The sequence below is a fragment of the Geotrypetes seraphini genome, chromosome 9 (assembly GCF_902459505.1).
Source record: "Geotrypetes seraphini chromosome 9, aGeoSer1.1, whole genome shotgun sequence".
NCBI classification, from domain to species: Eukaryota; Metazoa; Chordata; class Amphibia; order Gymnophiona; family Dermophiidae; genus Geotrypetes; species Geotrypetes seraphini.
In genome coordinates, this window is record NC_047092.1 from 163,858,143 (window position 1) to 163,884,613 (window position 26,471).

The 26,471-nt window shown below is 44.0% G+C and overlaps 1 protein-coding gene across 8 annotated transcripts in view; it reads left to right on the top strand.

Moving 5' to 3' along the window:
• The window catches only part of LOC117366801 (schwannomin-interacting protein 1-like), a 793,287-nt gene that overhangs the window by 719,981 nt on the left and 46,835 nt on the right, over positions 1 to 26,471 (top strand). Inside the window, exon 1 of one of the 8 annotated variants that reach the window (XM_033958705.1) lies at positions 25,580 to 25,891. The exons of the other annotated variants lie outside the window; for them this stretch is intronic. Coding sequence (XP_033814596.1) covers positions 25,814 to 25,891 — 78 coding nt within the window. The 5' untranslated portion in view covers positions 25,580 to 25,813. Of the gene's footprint in view, positions 1 to 25,579; positions 25,892 to 26,471 lie in introns of those variants that run through there. 8 annotated transcript variants of the gene reach the window in all.

The following is a 26,471-nucleotide window of genomic DNA, read 5'->3' on the forward strand; positions in this document are numbered from 1 at the left end:
ACGCAGGCACGGATCTCGCAAGGAGCCGCCGCCCGCGGCTTTGAACGAACCAGCCGGCCAGACACGCTGCTGCTCCAGTGGCGTACCAAGGGGGGGGCGGTCCACTGTTCTCCCTAGAGTGCGGCTCGTCTAGAGTAGTGGTGCCAAACCTGCTTCCCTTCCCTTCTCACTGCTGCCATCGGGGATCAGGCCGGCACCGTGTTCTTTGATCTCCCTGCTTCTCTTCCCTGCGGGGCCGACCAGCTCTCGTGCCCCGACGTCAATTCTGACGTCAAGAGGACGTTCTGGCTAGCCAATCGCTGCCTGGCTGCCCGGAACGTCCTTTCCGACTTTAGAATTGACGTCGGGCCACGAGAGTTGGTCAGCCCGGTGCAGAAGAGAAGCAGGGAGATCTCTGCCTGTTCCCGATAGTGGCAGTGGCAGCAGCCTATTCCGCGGCGGCGGTGGCATGGGGGAGGGCAGGCAGGAAGGAAGGAAGAAAGAAAGAAAGAAGGTGGGGTGGGGACAGGGAGCCAGAAAAAAAAGCAAAAAATGGGGCACGGAGGAAGGAAGAAAGAAGGAGGGGGGACAGGGAACCAGAAACAAAGCAAAAAATGGGGCACGGAATCAGAGAAAGAAAGAAAAAGTTGGGGGAGGGAATGAGGTCTGGAGGAGAGGAAGCATACAGGAAGGAGGCTGAAAGAAGGGAAGAAGTATTGGATGCACAGTCAGAAGAATAAAGTGCAACCAGAGACTGATGAAATTACCAAACAAAGGTAGGAAAATGATTTTATTTTCAATTTAGTGATTGAAATGTGCCAGTTTTGAGAAAGAAAAGATATTGAACTTTAAATGTGAGTGAGTGCTGCAGAAAAAATAGAGTATTTGGAGGGCCGCAGAAAAAATAGTTAATGTCTTATTAAAGAAATGACAAATTTGCATAAGGTAAAACTGTTAAAGGAAAGTTTTATAAACTATAAAGAGTTTAACCTCATGCAAAATTGTCATTTCTTTAATAAGACATTGACTATTTTTTTCTGCGGCCCTCCAAGTACCTACAAATCCAAAATGTGGCCCCGCATAGGGTTTGAGTTTGAGACCACTGGTTTAGATGCACAAAATTTTAACATAGAAAACATATTATTTAGCGCACATTCCATATTTTTTTCTCTGAGAGCTACTGCTGATATTCGCTCCTGTACTAAGGAGCCCTTTTACTAAAGCTTAGCGCACTAAATACTATTTTCCACCTACGCGCTTCTTTAGGATTACCAGATGTCCGGATTTAACCGGACAGGTCCTCTTTTAAGAGGACTTTCCAAGTGTCCAGATGGCTTTTCAAAACCCCGGCACTTTGTCCGGGTTTTGAAAAGCGTTGAGATCAGGGGGCTACACCTGGAGGGCATCTGCGCATGCACGGATGCGACACTGTGATGTCGCATGCATGTGCACTGTGATGTCGCATGCATGTGACATCATCGTGTCAAATCCACGGGTGCACAGATGCCCTTCAGACATGGCCCTGAAGAGACGAGGTTTGTATGGGGGTTGGTTTGGTGGGGGTGTAATGGGGTGGAGCCACGCGTTCTCTTTTTCAGGATCAAAAAAGCTTTTTAAGCATTTAGCACACACTAATCTGTTGGTTTTTTTTCCTGTTTTAAAATTGGAGATAAGACGATTATAAGAACCTGGAAACTTAGAGCCTCTTCTGTCAAACTGCGCTAACAGTTTGTAGCACAGTGAGCCGTGATGAATGTCCTGTGCTGCTCCCAACACTCATAGAGTTCCTATGAGCGTCGGGAGCAGCGCAGGCCATTCAGCACAGCTCTCTGTTTGATAGAAGAGACCCTTAGTGTTATGAATTTATTTACCTGAGATTACATTAGTATTATTTATGCTGTTAGCTTTGATACACTGGCAGCTTCTGATGCCAAACAGAACAGAAGCATCAAAATGTATTTTTATTTGTAAGGATGAGAGAGAGATATGGGTCCTTTTACAAAGATGTGCTGCCAAGCAATGAATGCTAATTGGTGAGTCACCCATTCTACTCCTATGGGTGGCTTGGCATTTCGCATGCAGAGCTCATTAGCCAACCTGTGTTAAAGCCCACCATAATTAAAAGGTCTTTCAAAAACTTTTATGCATTTCTTTTAACATCTAATTAAGGCCCTCCTTTATTTACAAAGCCACGCTAGCGTTTTTAGCACTGGCCACAGCGGTAAGACCTCTGAAACTTATAGGAATTCTACTGTATAAGTGTGTATGGGTACATTTATAGATGTATGTATGAGAGTGGTTTGAAAAGTTTGGTAAGAAAACAAGTTAAAATACTTTAAAAAAAACCAACCCAACCCAGTTATCTTTCTCAACATAGTCTCCATCGCAGCCTGTATACTTAGTCCAATGAGTATCCAGTTTTTCCATCCTGTCGGAAAAATCAGTTTTGTGAAATTTTTAAAAATATTTAACTTGTTTTTTTACTGAACTTTTCAAACCTCTCTCTTATGTGTGTATATATACACTCACACATACTGTATATAAAGATTACAGAGAAATTTTCTGGGCATACACAATTTATGAAAACAATGCTATGCTTCATAACATTTAAAAAAATATAGTGGTTATGTGTATTATAGATTATTGTATAACTATGTATTATTATTATTATTATGTTTTGTGTTACTCTGTAGTTATAAATTAGCTATGCAGCACTGAGCAGGTAGAAGTTTTGATAGTACTGGATGTTTTCCTCAATCATAGGCGCCGGAATGGGGGGGCACAGGGGCGTGGCCTCCCCAAAAATTTGATCCCTGGTGGTCCAGGGGAGCAGCGGATAGGAGCGAGCTTTTCACTCTCCTTCTCTCTGCTAACCTGGTCGTTGGCAGCTGATTTCTTCTGCCACTGAGCGGCAAGCAGGAGCCAATAAAAGAAGCCGCTGAGCGCCAAGCAGGCAGTGCCAAAGCGCACTCCTGCTGGTTGCCACTCAGCGGCAGAAGAAATCAGCTACCACTGACTGGGAGGAGGTAGGAAGATGGGGCAGGGTGCACTGCAGAGCCTGGGAAGGAGGGGGGCTGGGTGCAGAGTTTGACAGGGGTTGGGAGGGAAGGAAGGTAAGAGGGGGGCTGGATGAAGAGTCTGACAGGAGTTTGGAGGGAAGGGAGCTGGGTACAGAGTCTGACAGGGGTTGGGAGGGAAGCAAGGTAGAAGGGGGGCTGGCTATAGAGCCTGACAGGAGTTAGGAGGGAAGGGAGCTGGGTGCAGAGTCTGACAGGGGAAGAAGGAAAGGGAAGGAAAGGGGCTGGGTAAAGAGTCTTACAAGAGAGGGAAGAGGACTGGGTGCAGTGCCTGATGGGGAGGGAGGGGGGCTGGGTGCAGGGCCTGGCAGGGAGATGCTGGGTGCAGGGGGTAAGGCATTGGGAAGGCAGGGAGGACAGATGCTCAGTGGGTTGGGAAAGACAGATACTGCATGTACTGGGATAAGGTTGGGAAGGACAAATGCACGGGCTGGGGGGGTTTAGGAAAAGGAGGAAAAGAGAAATGCTGCACAGGTAGAATAGTGGGAAGGGAGAGAAATAAATGCTGTTGGTGGGGAGGGAAAAGGAACGGAGAATTGTTGGACATAGGTTTGTGACGTGAAAGGGAAAGAGAGATGATGTATATGGGGAAAGGAAGAAAGAGGGAGAATTGTTGGACGTAATAGTGAGGGAAAGGAGGGAGGGAGAAATGTTACACTGGGAGGGAGGAGAGATGATTCAAAGAAAGGAGATATGTCAGACCACTGGAATGGGAAGGAGAGCAAGAGAGAGAGATGCCAGACCATAGAATGGAAGGGAAGGAGGGGATAGAGAGATGCCAGACTACAGAAAGAAGAGGAGAGAGATGTTAGACCTCGGGAAGAGGGAGGGAAGGAGAGAGAGATGCCAGACTATGGGAGAGGAGAGAGATTCCAAGCTATGGGAGAGGAGAGAGATTCCAGGCTATGGGAAGGAGAGGGGAAAGATGCCAGACCATATGAGGGGGGAAGACAGAGATGTCTGACCATGGGAGAGGGATGAGATAGTGCATAGGGATGGAAGAGAAGGGGAGAAAGAGGGAGGAGATGGTGCATAGTGATGGGTGCGACAGGGAAGAGATAAAAAGAAATGCTTCTTATAGATAGATGGAAGTAGGGGAGAAGAAAGAGGAAGGAGATGGTACACATGGATAGATGGGAAGGGAAGGCATGGAAAAGAAGATTTTGAGAAGAAAGCAGAAAAATGGGAGAAAGTTGATTGTTAAAAGTTAATGCTCTAGACCAGTGATGGCTAACCTTTTTGAGCCCGAGTGCCCAAACTGCCGCACAAAACCAAAGAATTTCCTCAAAGTGCCAGCACGTCAATTAAACCTTAATAACAAGATTTTAGTATCTAAAAACTCTTTATAAAGTTGCCTGAACTATGTAACATCATTTTTAAAGGTTGGAATCTTTGTATTGTCAGAGAATCAATTTGATTCACAATCCTTTGGTTTTCATTTCAATTTATTGGCAATTTATAATGTTTTAATGATTTCTTTCATGGGCCGAATACACACATACTTTTCTCTGTCGCCGCACTCTTTGACCAAAAGATTTGTAAGCCTGCAACCACGTCAAGGTAGACTCTTTCAGCAGCTCCCCTCCCTCCCTCCCCTTTACCTTTGTGGCCAAGTCAAAATGATCTACCAACAATAAAATTTTAAAAACACAAAGCACGCTGTATGCAGAGAAAATGTTAATTATCATTTATATTCCGCGGGTTTTCAAAGAGGTCAAGGCAGATGACTTTATGCAATGTCACCTCAGTAACAACTACACAAAAATAGACAAATATTCCCCCTCCCTTTTTACTAAACCGCGATAGCGGTTTTTAGCTCAGGGACCTGTGCTGAATGCCCCACGCTGCTCTTGAAGCTCATAGGCTCCCTGCGCTAAAAAACGCTATTGCGGTTTAGTAAAAGGGGGCCATAGTGCAAAATATAGACAGCATATATAAATTCTCAAAACGGACACATTTTGATCACTAAATTGAAAATAAAATCATTTTCTTACCTTTGGTAATTTCATCAGTCTCTGGTTGCACTTTATTCTTCTGACTGTGCATCCAATATTTCTTCCCTTTTTTCAGCCTCCTGTATGCTTTCTCTCCTCCAGACCTCATTCCCTCCCAAAACTTTTTCTTTGTTTCACCCTGCCCCCTTCTTTCTTTTTCTCTCTCTCCATACCCCCTTTCATTCTGTATGTCTGTCTTTCTCTCTCTCTCCGTGCCCCATTTTTCTTTGTTTCACCCAGCCCTTTTTCTTTTTTTTTTTTTTTTGGCTCCCTGTCCCCCCCTTTCTTTCTTTCTCCTTGCCCTCCCCTATGCCACTACCATTGGGAAAATGCTGCCACCGCCACTGGGGAATAGGCTGCCACTGCCGCTATCGGGAACAGGCCGGCGCCGAGTTCTCCCTGCTTCTCTTCCCCAAGGGGCCGACCAACTCTTGCCACTCGATGTCAATTCTAACATCGGAGAGGACGTTCTGGGCCAGCCAGGCAGCGATTGGCTGGCCCAGAACGTCCTCTCCGACATCAGAATTGACGCGGGTGGCGAGAGTTGGTCGGCCCCACAGGGAAAAGTAGGGAGAACTTGGCACTGGCCTGTTCCCAATGGCGGCGGTGGCACTCAAGTGGCTAAAGAGACGCAGTTTGCCAGCCTAGGGAGAACACTGGAGGGTGGCCAGCTGTGCACCCCCTTGGGGCGTAAAACCGGGGCAGACCGCCCCCACCCCCACCTTGGTATGCCACTGTCTGTACCTCACTCCCTCCCTATGACCAAAAATTCTCCTTTCTTCTATTCCCCGTGTACACAACCATCTCTTTCCCTCCCTTCCTCTCTCCCAAGTCCTTGCCTTCTGTGTCCATAAACACATTCCCTCTCCCACCTCAGTATCTCTTTCCCTCCCTTCCTCTCTCAAAAGTCCATGCCTTCTGTGTCCAAAAACACATTCCCTCCCCCACCTCAGCATCTATTTCCCTCCCTTCCTCTCTCCCAAGTCCATGCCTTGTATCCAAAAACCCATTCCTTCCCCCACCTCAGCATCTCTTTCCCTCCCTTCCTCTCTCCCAAGTTCATGCCTTGTGTCCAAAAACCCATTCCCTCCCCCACCTCAGCATCTATTTCCCTCCCTTCCTCTCTCCCAAGTCCATGTTTTCTGTGTCCAAAAACCCATTCCCTCCCCCACCTCAGCATCTCTTTCCCTCCTTTCCTCTCTCCCAAGTTCATGCCTTGTGTCCAAAAACCCATTCCCTCCCCCACCTCAGCATCTATTTCCCTCCCTTCCTCTCTCCCAAGTCCATGCCTTCTGTGTCCAAAAACCCATTCCCTCCCCCACCTCAGCATCTCTTTCCCTCCCTTCCTCTCTCCCAAGTTCATGCCTTCTGTGTCCAAAAACCCATTCCCTCCCCCACCTCAGCATCTCTTTCCTTCCTTTCCTCTCTCCCAAGTTCATGCTTTCTGTGTCCAAAAACCCATTCCATCCCCCACCTCAGCATCTCTTTCCTTCCTTTCCTCTCTCCCAAGTTCATGCTTTCTGTGTCCAAAAACCCATTCCATCCCCCACCTCAGCATCTCTTTCCCTCCCTTCCTCTCTCCCAAGTTCATGCCTTCTGTGTCCAAAAACCCATTCCCTCCCCCACCTCAGCATCTCTTTCCCTCCCTTCCTTTCTCCCAAGTTCATGCCTTGTGTCCAAAACGCACTCCCTCCCCCTTTTGTGTTCCCCGTTTGTCTCCCAGCCCATCTTAGCAACTTTCTCAGCAAAATGTAGCTCGAGCCGCGTAGGCTTGTCTTCTATTTCCTGCCTGTCCCGCCACGCACACATAGCCGACCAGAAGTCTTCCCCGACGTCAGCGCTGACGTCAGGGAAGATTTCCGATCGGCTGTGTGAGCGGCAGGGCAGTCGGAGTAGAAGACGAGCCTCGCGGCTCGAGTTATATTTAACCCCGCGGGTTCCCCATCGTCCCCGTTCAGCTCTCTCTCCTGTGCACCCCCTGGTAGTACTGCCCTGATGGCGGCCCTGCGCGTGCCAGCTGCAAGGCCTTCGCGTGCCACAGTTGGCACGCGTGCCATAGGTTCGCCATCGCTGCTCTAGACAGATGCATGGCAGAAATTGAAGGAGAGAAAAACAGCAAATTGATAAGGTGGCCCTGGATACACAGTTAAGAGCACAGACAGAAGGACGTGCAGCCAGAGACTGGGTAAGATGGTTTGAAAACCAAAATCACCAGGCAACAAAGGTAGGGGAAATGATTTTATTTTCAATTTAGTGATTGATATGTATCAGTTTTGAGAAATTACATCTGTTGTCTATATTTTGCACTGTTCAGGAAGGCATTTGTTTCTATTTCTCTAGGGGTTGTACTGCATGCAGAGTTTTGCATCTTAGGGTTTTGTTTGTATATACTAGTACTTTAGTTTCTGGTCCTGTATTTGCATAGCGGTTATCTGTGTTCTAAATGTGTGACCATGACCAGGTGTTCAGGTAGGAATGAATGTTGAGAAACATACAGTGTGCTTTGCGTAGTTTAATTTTGTGGTTTTACCATTATGTATTGTTAATAAGATTATATTGTGTGTATATATGAAAAATGAATGGAAAAAGTAGTATTACAGTTATAGTAGTACTATTATGGAGGCGGGGTCTGGGGCAGAGATTTGGCGCACTCTGATGGCTTTGTTGCCTAAATTAGGCATGGGTTCCCCTTATTCTATAAAAGTACAAATATTTTACAGGAGTACCTCAGATCCGCCCATAACCCTCCCACCCTAAAATATGTGTTCCTGCTCATAGAAAATTAAAGAGTCATGGGATATGTGGCAAAGTTCAGTTGTGGATTAGGAATTGGTTATCGGATAGAAAACAGAGGGTAGGGGTAAATTGTCATTTTTCTCAATGGAGGAGAGTAAACAGTGGAGTGCCACTGGGACCAGTGCTATTTAACTTATCTAATATAATAAAATGATAGGCCGCGCATGCGCACTAAAAAAAACGTGTTCCCTGATCTGTCGCGAAAACACAATTGCGCATGCGCGGCCCCGGCGGCGGCTTTCAAATAAAAAAAAATTTACATAGCTGCGGCGGCCTTCCTCACCCCCGGCTCCTCTCTCGAACTGGACCAGGATCGACAGAGAGAAGCTGCGGCGGCTTTCAACGACAAAGAAGCTGCAGTCGGCCTGGGCCATTCAGCGCAGCTCCCCGTGCTAAAACCACTCGCTTGGTTTAGTAGAAGAGGGGGTTAATTTTTTTTTTTTTAATAAATATATATATACCTGTATATATAAAAAAAGAAAATTATTTCACTCATCTCCTTCCTTGGCTCTTCTTGTCTTTTTGTATGTAAATGCAGTCTTGTAAAATCCAGCACTTTTATGTTTTAAGTGACAGCAAATAAATATGTTTCAAAATTAGCACCTGTATTTACTGGTGTAAAGGCCTGCATAGGATGCATAGTTCTGTAAAATCAGTTACTACCATTGTACATGCCAGCAAAAATGTGTATTTGCCACCATCCTCAGTGGTGCACCAAGTGCAGGGAGGTTTGGGCAGTCGCCCCGGGTATAGCCAATAAGGAAGGGTACAGGGAGAAGCCGCAGATCCGCGGTTTGGTGTGCAAAGCTGTTGACTCTGCCAGCTCCACTCTCTCTGATATCAACTTCCTGTTCTGGGACAGGGGACTGGCAGAGCCAACAGCTTTGCCCACCAGACTACAGCCTCATAACCGCTCCATGCACCCCGTACTGCCTAGAGAAGAGATGCTCCGCCCTGGGTGACAACCAATGCGGGCACACTGCTGAGCATCCTTATAGGTATTTTACAAAAAAGTTTCCCATTCAGCAGAGTGTTTAGTAGAATTCTCAGGGAAGTGTGAACATCATGGTCTGGCTGTCCTTTGCAAAATATTATCAGTTTAAAAAATATAGCAAGTTCTCTGATGAACTAAGAAGCGGCAACTGATTATGCCAGTATGGTTTGGGGTTTTTGTAAAGTTAGAGTTATATCAAAATTGCCCCAGGGAAGCATCGTCAATTCTGAATGATAATTCAGCTCAATTCTAAAACTTTATGATCTCCCATTTTAGTCAAAGAAAATGATCATCAGTACATCTGCTTAATGGGACTTAAATTTTGGTATTTCAGGTAATTTTTCTAATTTGCAAACTGAGAGGTAAAAAGCTGCTTGTTGAATTCTCACTAGAATCAGATAAGAAATTGGATTTCATATTTTACTTTGTCATGAGATGCCTCTAGACAGGTTTTCTTTTCATAGTGTCTATTTGGCCAGTTGAGTTTTCAATTAATATAATTTATAGTAACTATGGGAATTTTCTTCTGACCTCCATTTTTTTATTTATTTTTTTTTTATATAGTAAACTGGAGGTTAAATAATTTATTTTCCTGTTTCATAATGTTGCTGTACCTTTTTTTATTTTCCCTCTCACACAATATTTTTTCTAGGATAAATCAAGGGCCTTTTAACTAAACTACCCCTCTGTTATTAAGCCATGGTAGACGTTTCTACCGCTGCCCAGGGAACTAAATGCTCCGACACTGCTCCAACGCGCATAGAATTCTATGAACATCGGAGCATATAGCACTCTGGGACCCGGTAGAAACCTCTGCTGCGACAGCTTAGTAAAAGAGGCCCTAAGCTCTTAACAACCAGTGTACTCTGTGTTACTTGCTAGCACAGAACCTTCTTAAGGAACCACAATATTTTCACAGTTAGCACAAAGTAAAGGGATGTGGTAATATGTGTGTGCGGTGTGGGAACGAGGCCTTCATAAAACAGACGAGAATAAAAAGTGAAACAAAAGCCCTTTATTATAAACAACTGCTGAGCCCTGTTATCTCTTAGGCACAATAACTAAAGAATAATATGTCTTTTTTAAATTTATAACATTTTTATTGAAGAAATTAGTAAATATACAATAATATCTATAATAATAAAATATGCGCTCTTGAAAATTCGTGATTCCTGGTGCCGTGAGGTGTGCTTCTGTGGCAGTATTCTATTTGACACCTCACGGCGCTTGCAGGGGCTGGAGGTGCGTGCGGTGGCTGAAGGCGCGCGACTGTGCTCTCTCCCTGCCCGCGTCCTCGGCAGGGAACAGACCTCCCGCCATCACTCGCCGCTGCCGCCACCACTGCTGATCCTCCTCTTCAGAGCAGCCTGCGATCGTGGCCGGCTTTAAAGAACCTCGCAGGCCACTCTCCAACCTCAGTAGCACGCTCCCTCTGACGCATGGGATCGCGTCAGAGGGAACGTGCTACCAAGTTGGAGAGCGGCCTGCTAGGTTCGCTAAAGCCGGCCATCACGATCGCAGGCTGCTTTGAAGAGGAGCAGGCCAGAAGACGCCGGGATGGAGGGAGGGTAAGAAGGGGATCAATACCGGGAGCCAGGGGGAGAGGGAAAGGGGGATGCTTTGGGGGGAGGAGTGTGCTGAGGGGAGACAGAAGGGGCCATGGATAGGGAGAGGGAAAGGGGGCTGCTTTGGGGGGGAGGTGTGCTGGGGACAGACAGCTTTGCTCTGGGGGGAAGACAGAAGGGGCCATGGAGAGACAGGGAGAGGGAAAGGGGGCTGCTTTGGAGGGGAGGTGTGCTGGGTACAGACAGCTTTGCTCTGGGAGGAGACAGAAGGGAGCCATGGAGAGATAGGGAGAGGGAAAGGGGGCTGCTTTGGGAGGGAGGTTTGCTGGGGACAGACAGCTTTGCTCTGGGGGGCCCTGGAAAGACAGGGAAAGGGAAAGGGGGCTGCTTTGGGGGGAGGGGTGTTCTTGGGCAAACAGCTTTGCTCTGGGGGGGAAGACAGAAGGGGCCATGGAGAGACAGGGAGAGGGAAAGGGGGCTGCTTTGGGGGGAGGGGTGTGCTGGGGGGAGACAGAAGGGGCCATGGAGAGATAGGGAGACAGAAAGGGGGCTGCTTTGGGGGGAGGTGTGCTGGGGACAGACAGCTTTGCTCGGTGGGGAAGACAGAAGAGGGCCATGGAGAGATAGTTAGGGAGAGGGAAAGGGGGCTGCTTTGGGGGGGAGATGTGTGCTGGTGGCAGACAGCTTTGCTTGGGGGGGGAGGGAGACAGAAGGATACAGACAGCAGCCAAGGAGAGAGAGATAAAGAAACACAGACAGACATCTATTCTAGCACCCGTTAATGTAACGGGCTTAAAGACTAGTATTACAATAAAATAGTCATTAAATTAATTTCCATCAAATATCTTTCATTTTTTCAAAATATATTTCCAAAATACCCATTACATCTCTCAATACCCTCCTCCTAATTCCTACCCCCTTCCCTTTTCTCTATTGTCCTCTCCCCCCATCCTCCCCTAAAATTTAGTTTATAACTTTATTAAAAGAACCATACTAAACCCCCTTCCCAAACCCAATGAAAGTTGACAAAAATAAAAAATAATAAAAGTAAAGAACTGGAATTTTAGATAAATAATCATAGCTTCAATGTAAATCATTAAGAATTAAACTTCTTGCCTTAGTTGAATAATGTGTCTTTAAGTTCAGAAGCAAACTTTGCACAGCCCTCAAACCCACCGTACATACAGCTACTTCCAAGGTTGCCCAGACACAGGTCTGGCTCCCACCAGACCTCCAAAACAAGATTCTTGTATAGGCAAAGTTAAAGCTTGGCTTACCTTAGCTGGTTCTAATGAAGTTTAACTGGGCCTTGAACATTTATTTAGTAAAAGGACCTCTAAAGTGTATATTTTATAAACAACTTCTTAAAAGGCCCAAAAGACTCCAATTGGTGATGCATATGGGTTGTTACATCATTTGAGGATACTTATTCATATGGAGAATTACTTGTAAAGTAATTCTGAGATCATTGCAATGGCTAAGGAGGATTAACAGCAGCAATATAACACATGAGTTGATGCCATTTTTATATTTCTGCCCTGCACCGTAGCCAAAGCTGTGAGCATTTCCACCTCCTTTTAGATTGCACGTCCTAGTCTAAGTGTAAATAACACTGCGTTGGTGAAAAAAATTAAGCAATGTGCTAAATTTTAGGGTGCAATGTGTTTTCATCAGTTTTACTGCTTTTTTTTTATTTTTTGTCTTTATGCTGGGTTTTAAATCCTTTGCCTTGATCCATTTTCACTCAGAAAAAAAAAATTATCAAGAACCAGACTTGCTCTTTCTTTAGTATTCTTGTAGAATTTTTTTATCTTATTGCTATTGCAGCATTTTTATTTTTTTTATAATGTTGAATGTTGGACCCACAGAAAGTCACTGTATAAAAATTAGACCACTTGGGTACTTACCTGTGTAGAGTGTGATGTTCCTTCTGTAAAATGGATTTGTATGCTCAGGATGGTTCATAACATAACATGTCACTTGTATACCGCAAAACCATGTGGATCCTTGCGGTTCACAATAAGCAAGAGGAGCGGAACATCAAACAGTGAGCTATAATTAAACAAATCAAAAAATTACCAATTATAAACATTTATCATATAGATAAGCCTTGAGCAGTTTTCTAAAATTTGCATAAGAAGTGGAAAATAATCGGCGAAAAACAGAATTCCAAATGGCTGCCTGATATGGATTGTGAAATCTTTTGTAATGGCATCCCTAACCAATGGAAAATCAAATATTTTTAATATTCATAAAGAATGTCAAGAACTAGAGAAATTAAAATGCTGGAGCCATACCATACACTGCCTTATGCCATAGACATCCACATTTAAACAGCACCCTCGCCCAGAAAGGCAACCAGTCTAACTCTCTGTAATAGAGGACTTTCTGATCTGTCTTTCGTAGTCTAAAAATTAGACAAACTGCGGTGTTTTGTATCAGTCTAAGTCGATAAAAATTCTTTTGGAGACGTCACAAATATGCAATATTGCAGTAGTCCAGTATTCCTAGTATGAGTGACTGAACCTAATTATCGAAATGCATTATCGTTAAAATAAGGTCTGATTGTACAAAGCTTTCAAAGTGTAAAATAACATTTCCGAACCTGAACAGAAATATCAGGGATCATAGATAAGTTTCTATCCAAGTGGACATTTTGGCATTGATTTCAGCTGCTTAAATGACATTATGAATTTTGACTTGGTGTTGCTGTAATCATTTTGTTGTTTTTATGATTTGTAGAGTACAAGGGTTCTCAACCCAGTCTTCAAGACACACCCAGGCAGTCTGGTTTTGAAGATGTTCACAATGAATATGCATGAGATTCCAAAAAATGGTGTGTAAGGGTACCCAAGAAACGATTGCATTTAGTACAAACTGCTCCCTCCCAGAGGCCCATAGGAGCCCCCTGAGCCCGAGAAATATGTCTGATTGTTGTGGTCTGAGGCCGAGTGCTTGGGGTTTGTGTGTGTTGATTGGGGGGCTTTGGTATTTCAAAATGTCAATTGGGCATCCTCCCATTGGGTTCTTGTACCGTGCAACATTTGCTGTCATAGTTTTCCAGTGCTGTTTTTCTGCCTGCTATGTTTTTATAAGAACATAAGAACATAAGCAGTGCCTTATGATTACTTTGATCCTGGTTGTATGTCCCTTTGCAGTTGCTAATAAAGACAATTTAAAAAAAAGAAAAAGAATATGCATGAGATACATTTGCATTCACTCTCTCATGTATATTGTCTAAGCTTCACTGGCTCCCAGTAATCCTTAGGGTTCACTACAAATGCGCCTGCCTAACCTTCAAGTATCTACACGGTATCCTGCCTCCCCTTTTTCCACTATTTTGGAACTTCTCTAATCCCAACACCACCAGATCCACTCAAAAATTCAAACTATCCTTCCCCTCTTTAAAAGGCATATCCCATACAGGAAAACTAGGGACTTCCCTCTCCTTCAGGATCACCGAACTCTGGAACAGTTTTACCACCCCACTTCGGTGCCTTTCCTCCCTCCAACTCTTCCGAAAACATCTGAAAACTTGGCTCTTCTCCAAAATGCAATGACCTCTCCCTCATCGATTTACTAATTCCCTCTAAACCTCTCTTTCTAAGCCTTTCTACTTTTCATTGTAGTTTCTTTCTATACCAATTCCTGTAAACCGTGCTGAGCTCTACTTCTGTGGAGATGATGCGGTATACAAACTTAAGGTTTAGTTTAGTTTAGTTTAGTCACAGATATGGGTGTATCTGCCAAGGAGCACTGTCCTTCCTCCAGGTCTTCCCCTGTAGCCTCATTTCATACTTGAGTGGTTTCTACAAGACCTTCTCTTCCAACAACACAATTCTGTTGTTATGATAACAGATGCCCCCTTTTGAGGCACAATTTCCTGTTCCTGCCTGGGCAGATAGCATCAGAGGAGAAACTTTGGGGCAGCCGCGTGAAACTTGTGAGAATGGCTGCCGCACCATGGCCCCCAAAACTGATTTTGAAAAGCACCTGCTAAGGCGAGGGGAAGGAAGGGAGATGGCCCAACAAGGGGAAAAGATGCCTGGACCAAGGGGTCCCCTGAAGCTTTGGGGCCCAGGGCAGCTGCCCTGTTTGCCCTCCCCTAATGCCAGCCCTGGCTGGTGCAGCCTCTGAATCACCATAATGTTCATTGTGGATATCCTTGAAGCCTGACTGGCTAGGTATGTCCAAGAACTGGGTTTTGAACCACCGGTATAGCACACACCACAGATGTATGAAACACTGTAAAGAGACATATAGAGCTCCTTTTACTAAAGTGCACTAGCATTTATAGCGCACGCAGCAGATTAGCGTATGTTAACCCCCATGTTACGCTGCTAGAACTAACACCAGCTCAATGCTGGCATTAGCGTCTAGCGCTTGCGGCATTGTAGCGTGCGCTATTCCATTTGTTCAAGCCCCAACGCAGCTTAGTAAAAGGAGCCCATAGTACAGGATGACACAGGGAAAAATTTTTCCTCGTTCCTGCGGAAACTCATTTTCCCGTCCCGGCAAGTTCTTTTCCTTTCCCTGCCCCATTCCTGCAAGCTCCGTCCACATCTTCACAAGCCTCAAACACTTTAAAATCCTAAGTAGCAACATTCTAGAACTCAGATTGTGATGTCATAATGCCTCATTCCACCAGTGCCTAATCTCTGTCCTCATCTGCACAAGCCTCAAACACTTTGAAATCATAAGTAACAACATTCTAGAGCTCAGATTGTGACATCAAAATGCCTCATTCCACCAATGCCTAAGCTTTGTCTTCATCTGCACAAGCCTCAAACACTTTAAAATCCTAAGTAGCAACATTCTAGAGCTCAGATTGTGATGTCATAATACCTCATTCCACCAGTGCCTAATCTCTGTCCTCATCTGCACAAGCCTCAAACACTTTGAAATCATAAGTGTTCGAGGCATGTGCGATTAAGGCAGAGCTCACAAGAATGGGGCAGGGACAGTGACAAAACTAGCGGGGACGGGGAAAAATGTGTCTCCATGTCATTCTCTATAGTAAACAGTTCTCCAGGCAGAAAACAAACAGATTAGAGCCTTTCAGCTAAAGCAGCAAACCTTTGCAAAAGTATTTTCAGACTTGCCAGATCATAATAACCATGCAGTGAATTTTACAAATTAATAGGTCTATTTATTTACTAAGCTGCAATAGAATGGCAACACTGAAATTGGTGTTCATTGCATGATGTAAAACATGTATTGCTGATCTTGTGTGCAAAAACTAGGCACAGAAAGACCAGAGTCCGAAAGTTGTGTTGTAATTGGTAGGTGCCTGAAAAAACGGTGCCGGTTGAGTGTCCCTCAGATTATGGCGCCACTTTCAGATTCGTGCCCTGCGTCGAAGGTGGACACCGGAAATGTAGGCCAGGGTATTGCCGGCCTACATTTCACGGCTTACTTTCAATGTAGAATCACACTTAGCGGCCCTGAGCATCAACCCCGCTCATAACCACACCTCTTTTGATGTTCAGTACCACTAAGCGTCTGTGTAGATGTGATTCCAGCGCCTACTTTTCTTTTAATTTATTTCTAATCGCCGGTAGAGCACCTATGGGTGCCTTCCTATGGTGCCAGTTTTAGAATCCAGGCCAACGCGCCAAAAATTTATGCTAAAATACTGGAAGCATAGCCCAGGAATATTGCTGCATGAACTGAGCCAAACATTTTACCTTTTAACCTTTTATGTAGAACCAAATATTAGCTCCCCCTTATGAGGGGTGGTTGATTCACGACTGTGCTTTATGGTTACTGACTACAGCAAGCTCTGCATCCCACGATGAGTAACAGTGTGTAAACCACAGTAATAAATTATTTCAACATTGCTTTTATTATCTGTTCTAAATGTATTAATCCCATTTAGAAAATGCTTGGTAGATTGTATAAATGTCAGTTATTGTAATAGCCAGGCAAAGTGTATCATTGGTCTAACAGTAAGCCATTGAAAATGATTTATGTTAAGCTAAGGCGACGGTTGCTGGGAACTGCTGAATAAGCATCAGACCTTCAGGCTATTCATGAAATCATACTGATGAAAAGTAGCAGGCCAGCATAGCAAAACACGTCGGTGCTTAATACAAATGTAGAAAACAATGAGGTATATATTTACTTTAGTACATTATCTGTTATTCTGTGCATAGACTATACCAGTGTTTTTCAACCTTTTTACACCTATGGACCGGCAGAAATGAAAGAATTATTCTGTGGACCGGCGGTTGAAGAACACTGGGCTAAGTTGTGGGCCAGACCCCGCCCATCTCTACCCAATCTCCACCCCAGACCCCGCCCCCATAATAGTACTAATTGCACCTTGCACGTCCCGTGCCTCATCTGGAAGCCTTCCCTCTGACGTTGCAACGTCAGAGAGAAGGCTTCCGGTTCAGGCGCAGGACGCCCGTAGGAGCCACGGCCCGTGGCTTTGTGCACTGAATCAGTTAGGAAGAGGGAGCTGGCTCAAAGATAACGCCACATCGATCGCCCCGTGGACCGGCGGTTGAAGAACACTGGGCTAAGTCGTGGGCCAGACCCCGCCCATCTCTTCCCAATCTCCACCCCAGACCCCGCCCCCATAATAGTACTAATTGCACCTTGCACGTCCCGTGCCTCATCTGGAAGCCTTCCCTCTGACGTTGCAATGTCAGAGAGAAGGCTTCCGGTTCAGGCGCAGGACGCCCGTAGGAGCCGCGGCCCGTGGCTTTGTGCACCGAATCAGTGAGGAAGAGGGAGCTGGCTCGAAGATAACGCCGCATCGATCGCCCCGTGGACCGGCGGTTGAAGAACTCTGTTTTGGGCCTGATGCATGTGCTGGCCCTGTGGACCGGCACTGGTCCATGGACCGGTGATTGAAGAACACTGGACTATACTATCACCAGTTCAGTGCGAGTTAGTTGGGCTCTTTATTACAAATATGAAGGTACATCTTTACACCTTTATTATTGGAACATTGTGAATTTATGGCGGTCGACAGAATCATTAACCCAATGGGCTTTTGCTTACAGAGTATATTTATTTATTCAATTTTCTATACCATTCTCCCAGGAGTGCTCAGAACAGTTTACATGAACTTATTCAGGTACTCAAGCATTTTTCCCTGTCTATCCCAGTGGGCTCACAATCTATCTAATGTACCTGGAGCAATGGGGGGGGGGGGATAACTGGAACATCAAGATATGAACATATTATTCCATATCTTCAACAATTGCATTGCATTTCGAATTCAATTCAAAGCAATTATGTTATGTCTTCAATTTCTATACGGTACGATGCCTGAAATGTTTTAAAATGTGATGTCTCGTTATCAACCACAAAGATCCCTGCGTTCTGAAAGTGCCGCATTGCTGAAAACAAAGGCTAACCCTAAATATGTGGAAACAAATGTTATGACTTTCAATTGTGTAGGATTCAAGCTATGGAATGGCCTTGTTGGCTAGATTAAAAAATGTTGAAGACACAGTTATTTGTTGATGCATTTCTCTGAGCAATTGATTTTATGTAAGACTGAACTTGTCTGTTTTTATGTTTAATTTTGTATAGACTTTTAATATTTTATGTATGTAACTCCTTGTAAACCGTTTTGGGAAAAAACGGTATAGAAATTTTTAAAATAAATAAATAAGTGACTTGTCCAGGGTCACAATGAGTAGTGTGGGTTTGAATCCACAACCTTAGGGTGCTGAGGCTGTAGCTTTAACTACTGCGCCACTTTAGAAATCAGAGTGTAGTAAAAGTGAGCCCAGTATAGGACAATCAAGCCATTGTGACATCACTGAGGAGGTTGGCTCTTAGGCATTGGTGGAATGAGGCATTATGATGTCACAATACCAGCTCTGGTTATCAGAGGCTGAAGCTTTTCACACTATTTATTTATTCAATTTTCTATACTATTCTTCTAGGGGAGCTCAGAGCAGTTTGCAGTTTTCCCTGTCCTGGTGGGCTCACAATCTATCTAATGTACCTGGGGCAATGGGGGGATTAAGTGATTTGCCCAGGGTCACAAGGAGCAATGTGTGTTTGAACCCACAACCTTAGGGTGCTGAGGCTGTAGCTTTAACCACTGTGCCACAGTCTCCCTGCGTTTAGTAATAATTAGGAGTATATACTTTCTGACTGAAGAGTTACTATGATGATATATTTTTCCAGTAATGGTCCCTTACTGATGATAGCATCTCTAGTGGGCTGCAACATAAAAAAGGTTGTTTTCTATCATTTTGTTTCTTTAAGCTGGCACCTAGAGGTATGTACCACTTATGCACATCAAAGATGCCATTAATTGACAGTTACGGTACATACTCAAATTCTATCCACAAGCATACCAGGACAGCCGCATGTCCTATATAGATTGAAATCAATGCTTCTACCGGGATATTTTCGCTCTGTGGTTCAAGCACTGCTGTTAACTAGACTTGATTATTGTAACATGCTTTACCTTGGATTGACAAAATGGAGGTGTAGACCTTAGCAGCTATTAATGAATTCAGCTGCAAGATTGATTACTGGTGCTCCTAAGATTGAACATATCACTCCAGTTTTGTTAATTAGCAGGGCCCAACAAAAGGGAGGGCTGCAGGCAGAGTGGGAGCAAGAGGCTGTGATTGGCTTCTGATGACTGCCAATCAGCCTGCCTTGTACTCCCACTTAGGTCAGCAAAGGAGGGATTAGGCATGCCGAATGCAGCCTTCCCGGCTGAAATGTGAAAAGATGGGAGGAAACAGTACTGCATCATCTGCCAATTCATAACCAGAATGCTAATCCCTCATAATACCTCTCGACCTCTCCGGTCGACCTCCCAGAATCTCTTAGTTACTCCGCAGGGGTCGGTGCTGGGACCACTCTTGTTCAATATCTACATAAATGACCTAGAGGCGGGAACTAAGTGTGAAGTCATTAAATTTGCAGATGACACCAAACTATACAGCAGGGCTCAAACCAAGGAAGACTGCGAGGATCTCCAAAAGGATCTAACGCAGCTGGAAAAGTGGGCCGAAAAGTGGCAGATGAGCTTCAACGTGGGGAAATGCAAGGTCATGCACGTGGGGAAAAAGAACCCGATGTTCACATACAAAATGGGGGGAACACCACTAGGGGTTAGTAACCTGGAGAGAGACCTGGGAGTGATGGTAGACGCAACACTGAAGGCATCGGCGCAATGCGCCACAGCCTCTAGGAAAGCAAACAGAATGCTGGGTATCATTAAGAAGGGTATTACGACCAGGACGAAGGAAGTCATCATGCCGCTGTATCGTGCAATGGTACGGCCGCATCTGGAGTACTGTGTCCAGTACTGGTCGCCATACCTCAAGAAAGACATGGCGGTACTTGAGGGAGTACAAAGAAGAGCAACCAAACTGATAAAGGGAATGGAAAATCTCCCATATTCTGACAGATTGAAGCAGTTGGGACTTTTCTCCCTGGAAAAGCGAAGACTTAGAGGAGACATGATAGAAACCTTCAAGATCCTGAAGGGCATAGAAAAAGTAGACAGGGACAGATTTTTTAAATTAAGGGGCACCACAAGTACAAGGGGGCACTTGGAGAAATTGAAAGGGGACAGGTTTAGAACAAACGCTAGGAAGTTCTTTTTCACTCAGAGGGTAGTGGACACATGGAACGCGCTTCCAGAGGCTGTTGTAGACAAGAAAACATTAAATGGTTTCAAAGAAGGTTTGGATAGATTCCTAGAAGAAAAAGGGATTGGGGGTATAGATAGGTATAGACCATTGCTCAGGCAATGGGCCTGATGGGCCGCCGCGGGAGCGGACCGCTGAGCAGGATGGACCTATGGTCTGCCTCAGCGGAGGCAACTTCTTATGTTCTTATGTTCTCTGAAAATAGTAGGCACCAGAAGACACGATATGTTTTCCGTAATGGGTTCTCAATTGTGGAACTCATTACCTCAATACATTAAAGACGAAAAGGACCTTACTTCTTTAAAAAAAATCCTTAAAAACTTATCTTTTTAAAGATGCTTTTAATATTTAAACTTTGGACATGATATAATGTTTCAGGCTTTTTAATTCTCTCCCCTTCCTCTCGTTTTTTTCCTTCTTTGTTTATTCCCTCTAAGAAAGAATTGTAACTTTTCCCTCCTTCCCTCCCCGATTCATGTTTGTTTTTTTTTGTAAGAATCATGTTATTTTGTTAGTTTCTTTGTAACTTAGTTTGTGTTTTTGTTTGTTTTTTTGTTTTTTTTTAGAAGATTGTACATCGCTTAGCAAATTGAATAAGCGATTTATCAAATATTAATAAAAACTTGAAACTTGTATACTCTGGAGGAGAGGAGGGACAGGGGAGATATGATACAGACGTTTAAATACTTGAAAGGCATTAATATAGAACCAAATCTTTTCCAGCGAAGAAAAAATGGTAAAACGAGAGGGCATAATTTGAGGTTACGGGAAGGAAGACTTAGGAGCAATTTTAGGAAATTCTTCTTCATGGAGAGGGTGGTAGATGCCTGGAATGCCTTCCCGAGGGAAGTGGTGGAGAGGAAAACGGTGATGGGATTCAAAAAAGCATGGGATAAAAATAGAGGATATCTAATTAGAAAATAAAGGATGTAAATTAAAGAACTAAGGCTGGTATTGGACAGACCTGCACAGTCTGTGTCCCATATATGGTGATTCGGTGTAGGATGGGCTGGGGAGGGCATCAATGTGAACTCCACTAATATGGAACAGGAGGATGTTACTGGCCAGACTTTTACGGTAGATGTCCTGCAAACAATGGGATGGTTGGATAGGCCGGAGTGAGCTTGGACGGCAACTTCAGCATTTGGAACCTAGGACAACACCAGACTTTACAGTCTACGGCCCAAAAGTTTCTAAGATGAGACAAATTAATCAAATCATGTATTTTTTTAAAATGAATATCACTAATGGGCAGACTGGATGGACTATTCAGGTCTTTATCTGCCATCATTTACTATGCTTACTCAAAGGGAGAGAATTACCTGCTACATTGACCCAGAGATCATAGTTGAACTCCACAGAAACTGACATATGGCTGCCTTGGGAAGGTGGGCCCCTAACAAAATAACTAACAAAATAACATGATTCTTACAAAAAAAACAAACAGACTGGGCCCCTTGGTATGTCCCGGTGGGATTTGGAAAGGGCGGGGCTAGGTCTTAGGGTGGGGGCAGGAGTGCTGTCGTCAGGAGATTGGGGTTGAGGGAGTGTGAGAAGTATTCATTAAAAATTATACGTTGTGCACGCTAATTTGCATAGCAGCTGTAAGAATAGGCATTGTGCTCTTTTTAAAAAGGCATATAAGCAAGCAAAAAAAAACCAAGAACCTAGTGTAAAAAATATTAATAAGCAGCACTCTTAAGGAGGAATACAAATTAATTTTAGCAACACTGGGAAATGACACATTTAGTCAGCTGCATGCCTGGGAAACAAGGTCAGTTAACACAGAAGATCACAATTCCTTTGTGAAGCAGACTAATAGTGACTATGTTCAGTGGAGAAAATTGTTTAATCTGAGAATCAAGATAGCTAGGTGTTCAAAGCTGATGATCTGAGATTCCCTATCTTCGTTCCAGAAGCATGCTCGCAATCCAAAGTGCTCGTATATCAAAGCAACTTTCCCCATAGGCCATAATGGCAACTCGGATGATTCGTTCCATACGACCCGACCACCGAGCTGACACCCGACCCAACTTGACCCAGGGAACCGGCTTTGTTGCTCCCCTGAGGCCATCTCATGAGAATCTCGGAGAGGGTGAGAGCCAGAAGGCCTTGAGCATTTGCAGATGCTCAAGGCCGAGCAGCAGCCCAGCGGAGAACTGGCGGCAGGCACTTTCAACATCGACGGTGCACGGGTAAGGACAGGGCCGGTCAGTGTGGGGGAGGGAGCAATGCCGGTGGCCTCGGGGGAGCAACAAAGCCGGGTCCCGGGGTCGGGTAAGGGGCTCGCAAATCGAGTCAATGCTCAGTTTGCGAATTAGTTTGCTCGAGTGTTTTGCTTGTCTTGCAAAATACTCGCAAACCGCGTTACTCGCAGATACTTTCAAATGGTTCTTAGCTTGCTATTTATGCATCCGTAAATATGAGAAAATCATATTCTTGCAGATTATTTTCACTAAATAGTTTATTACTGACCTGTACTCCAAGCAGTTAGATGTCAACATGTGTTGTTGCTACTTTTTGGGGTTTTACCAGGTACTAGTGACCTGGATTGGCCACCATGAGGACAGGCTGCTGGGATAGATGGACCATTGGTCTGACTCATTAAGGCTATTCTTTTTTTTTTTTTTTTTGTAAATCTTTATTGACATTTCAAACTTTTATAATGTATACAATTGAAAGAATCAGAAAAACTATATGAAAATACATTATTATCATCATCACAATTATAACCTTAAGCAATTTTCTGCCCCTTATTATCCTTGTTATAAACAATAATATGATATTATATATTATACTATCTATATAATTATACTCTTCCAATAAATATTCAACACCCCCACCCTCCAACCCTCCCTGGATGTGTAAAAGAATCCAACAGAAACAAAAGAGAATCATAATTTAATTATAATGTAATAAAATTAGTTAATGGACCCCATACCCCATTAAAAGACTTAGTAATACCTATTCTTATGTTGTCTTACCTCACTAAAAATGCAGAAGACAGGCAGACTTCTGTATACAGTACACAGCAAACTGATCATTGGAGGTCCAGAGGTACTATACAAGAATTGAGGAAGTCAGTAGTGATTCTGTAACAATGTGCACAACGTTTCTGAAAATCCCCGACATGTCCATGTCCCTCCCATGGCCTCATCCCCTTTTGAGTTGTGCACTATGGGATTTAGGTGCCAAGTGTTATAGAATAGAGCACAGCCAAATGCACGCACAAATCCTAATTGGTTCCAATTAACATCAATAGTGGTCATATATTGCTCATTAACGGCTCATTAGCCAAATTAAGTTGTGGATTTTGGAATTGCACTCAAATTGAAGTTCCCAAATACGGGCACCATATAAAGAATCGGGGGAGAAAATTGTTTAATCTGAGAATCAAGATAGCTAGGTGTTCAAAGCTGATGATCTGAGATTCCCTATACAGTGGTACCTTGGTTTGCGAGCGTAATTCATTCCAGAAGCATGCTCGCAATCCAAAGTGCTCGTATATCAAAGCAACTTTCCCCATAGGCCATAATGGCAACTCGGATGATTCGTTCCATTGACTGAATACCGCTAGGTACATCTCTAAGCCATGATCTGATCGGAGGATGATCAGCAGAGAGGTTAGTGAATCGGGTCGGAAGAAAATCGGGTCGGTACACGATCACAAACATGAATCTAACCCTAAGCTGATATTCATCAGCTGGCCAGCTAAGTCTTAGCAGCTAAAGATGAGCCGCTGAATATCGGAGGTGACTGGCTATGTAGCGCAATATAGCCGGTCATTAGGCTATCCACTGAACAGGATATTCAGCGGGAGATAGCCAGCAGTCTCCCGCTGATTACTGGCCAATAATGTGCTATTTAGCCAACCGGCATAATAACGCTACTATATCTGAAGATAATTCATCTTAAACTCAGGTGGTGGTGAACGGAGGTGTTCAGTGGAGTACCGCAGGGATCGGTCCTGGGTCCAATCCTGTTTAATATCTTCGTACGGGATCTGCCTCAGGGACTTCAGGGTAAAATTGCATTATTTGCCGATGAAGCTAAATTATGCAATGTAGTGGGCGGAGGTACTGTGCCCGACACTATGACACAGGACCTACTTTTACTGGAACAATGGTCTACTATTTGGCAACTGAGTTTTAATGCCAAGAAGTGTAAAGTTATGCACCTTGGTAGCGGAAATCCATGCAGAACCTACACTCTGGACGGTGAGACCTTAACTAGAACTGTTACAGAACGGGACCTGGGAGTAATCATTAGTGAAGATATGAAGGCAGCCAATCAAGTGGAGAAAGCTTCATCCAAAGCTAGACAAATGCTGGGTTGCATCCGGAGAAGTTTCGTCAGCCGAAAGCCCGAAGTGGTAATGCCACAGGCCAATGGTGAGACCACATCTGGAATACTGTGCTCTATTTTGAAGGCCACATTATCAAAAGGATGTGCTGAGAATAGAGTCGGTTCAGCGATTGGCCACCAGGATGGTCTCAGGACTCAAGGATCTCCCATATGAAGAATGTCTAGTAAGTTGCGACTATACTCTCTCGAGGAACGCAGAGAGAGGGGAGACATGATAGAAACGTTCAAATATATTACTGGCCACATTGAGGTGGAAGAAGACATCTTTTTCCTTACAGGACCTACGGCGACAAGAGGGCATCCGCTAAAAATCAGGGGTGGCAGATATCATGGTGACACTAGGAAGTATTTCTTCACTGAAAGGGTGGTTGATTAATGGAATGATCTTCCACTTCAAGTAGTAGAGGCCAACAACGTGCTCGATTTTAAGAATAAATGGGATAAACATGTGGGTTCACTTCGAGGAAGTGTTTAGGGGGGTGGGTTATTCGAGTGGGCAGACTTGTTGGGTCGACGGCCCTTTTCTGCCGTCATACTCTGTTTCTATGTTTAAATTACAGTACACAAAGCTATTATATGTTCATGTTTATTGAAAACTTCCATACCACTACTTATGACTGGGGAGTCAGTTCAGAGCGGTTTACATGAGCTCCTGTAAAGGTGTTACAATACAGAGCTAGCATTTTCTGAGATGGTTTTCAATACATAATCAATCAATCCTACATCTAAGCACACATTTAAACCACAGTCAAACATCCTAAGTATAAACACGCACGTAGAGTTTCTGTGTAATAGGAAGGTGGGTAGAAGGAAGAAGCTTGAATACTTTAAATGACTTTAACATATGAATCCTTTGCTCTTTTTAGGACACATTGTTTTAATTTTCACGTCTAGGCTGTTCTGTAAGTCTGCTAAGGCAGACATCTGTCTATTTTTATCCTGCATTTCCAGTTGTTCAGCGAAAGATAACTGCTTCCCTTCTGTGAAAGACTATAATCAGCTGGTGAAGGCAGTATTTTACTTTATTAGGGAAAAGGAGCAGGCTTTGGCCAGGGTTCTGATGGAATTATTCGGAGGAAGGTGATAGCTGATGGTAGGAAGAGCAGAATTTCGACAGGCCCAAGTGTCAGGAAGGAGTCAGTTTATAATTGCATAGAGTGGTAGCTGTTCTCAGGCCAAAGTGAGACAGAGATGGTAATAAACAGTGCAGAGTGCTCCTGAGCGTCAACAGAAGAGGGATTGGCAGTAGCAGAGTTTGATCTTCCATCTGATACTTTGTTTCACTTAAACAATGGGGGGGAAAACCCCCCACACTAAAAGAAACCTTGCTAGAAGCTTTAACTGGTGAATTGGGGTTGTTGTAATTCGTATTCATTCGGTGGGAATTTAAAGAGTTAAAAGAATGTGTTTGGGCAGTGATGAAATGGATGATGACATCAAGCAAGAATCCACATTGGACGTGGTGGCGAATTATAAAAAGGTAAGAAACAAAAGGAACTATTTTCACTGCTCACAATTGCAGTGTTTTTCTAGGAAGGAAAAAAAAAATTTTTTTTAAACCAAGTTGAAAGATTTGCCAAATGCCATTCATCACACCCCATGTTACAGCACGTCTAGAAAGACGATACAAACAAATAACAGATTAAGGTTTTGCTCCAGGAAAGTCATTTTAGCCTTTTATTAAAATATTTTATGTAGGCCTTCTCTTTCAAACCGTAGTCCTGTCCGTTCTCTGAAGCTTTCAAACGTACTAAACTTTTCAGACCTTTTTTTTTATTCCTTACATTTATCTGTTTAATGACATGTGCATAACCTGAATATCTTACAGGCTTCTTTAAGATGACACAGCTGAGAAACGCTGCACTGCACAGTTAAAACCTAGTACAGGTTTTAACTAGTACAGGTTTAAAACCTAGACAGCTGTGCTGTCTCTGCAGAATTTTAAAGACTGGGCTGGGCATGTATGTGGTTGTTTGTCTTTCTTAAAATAAACTTCACTGGTTATTTTATTATACTTTAAATATAGTAATTTTGTGATAATTAAAGGCTGCTGTCCCCAG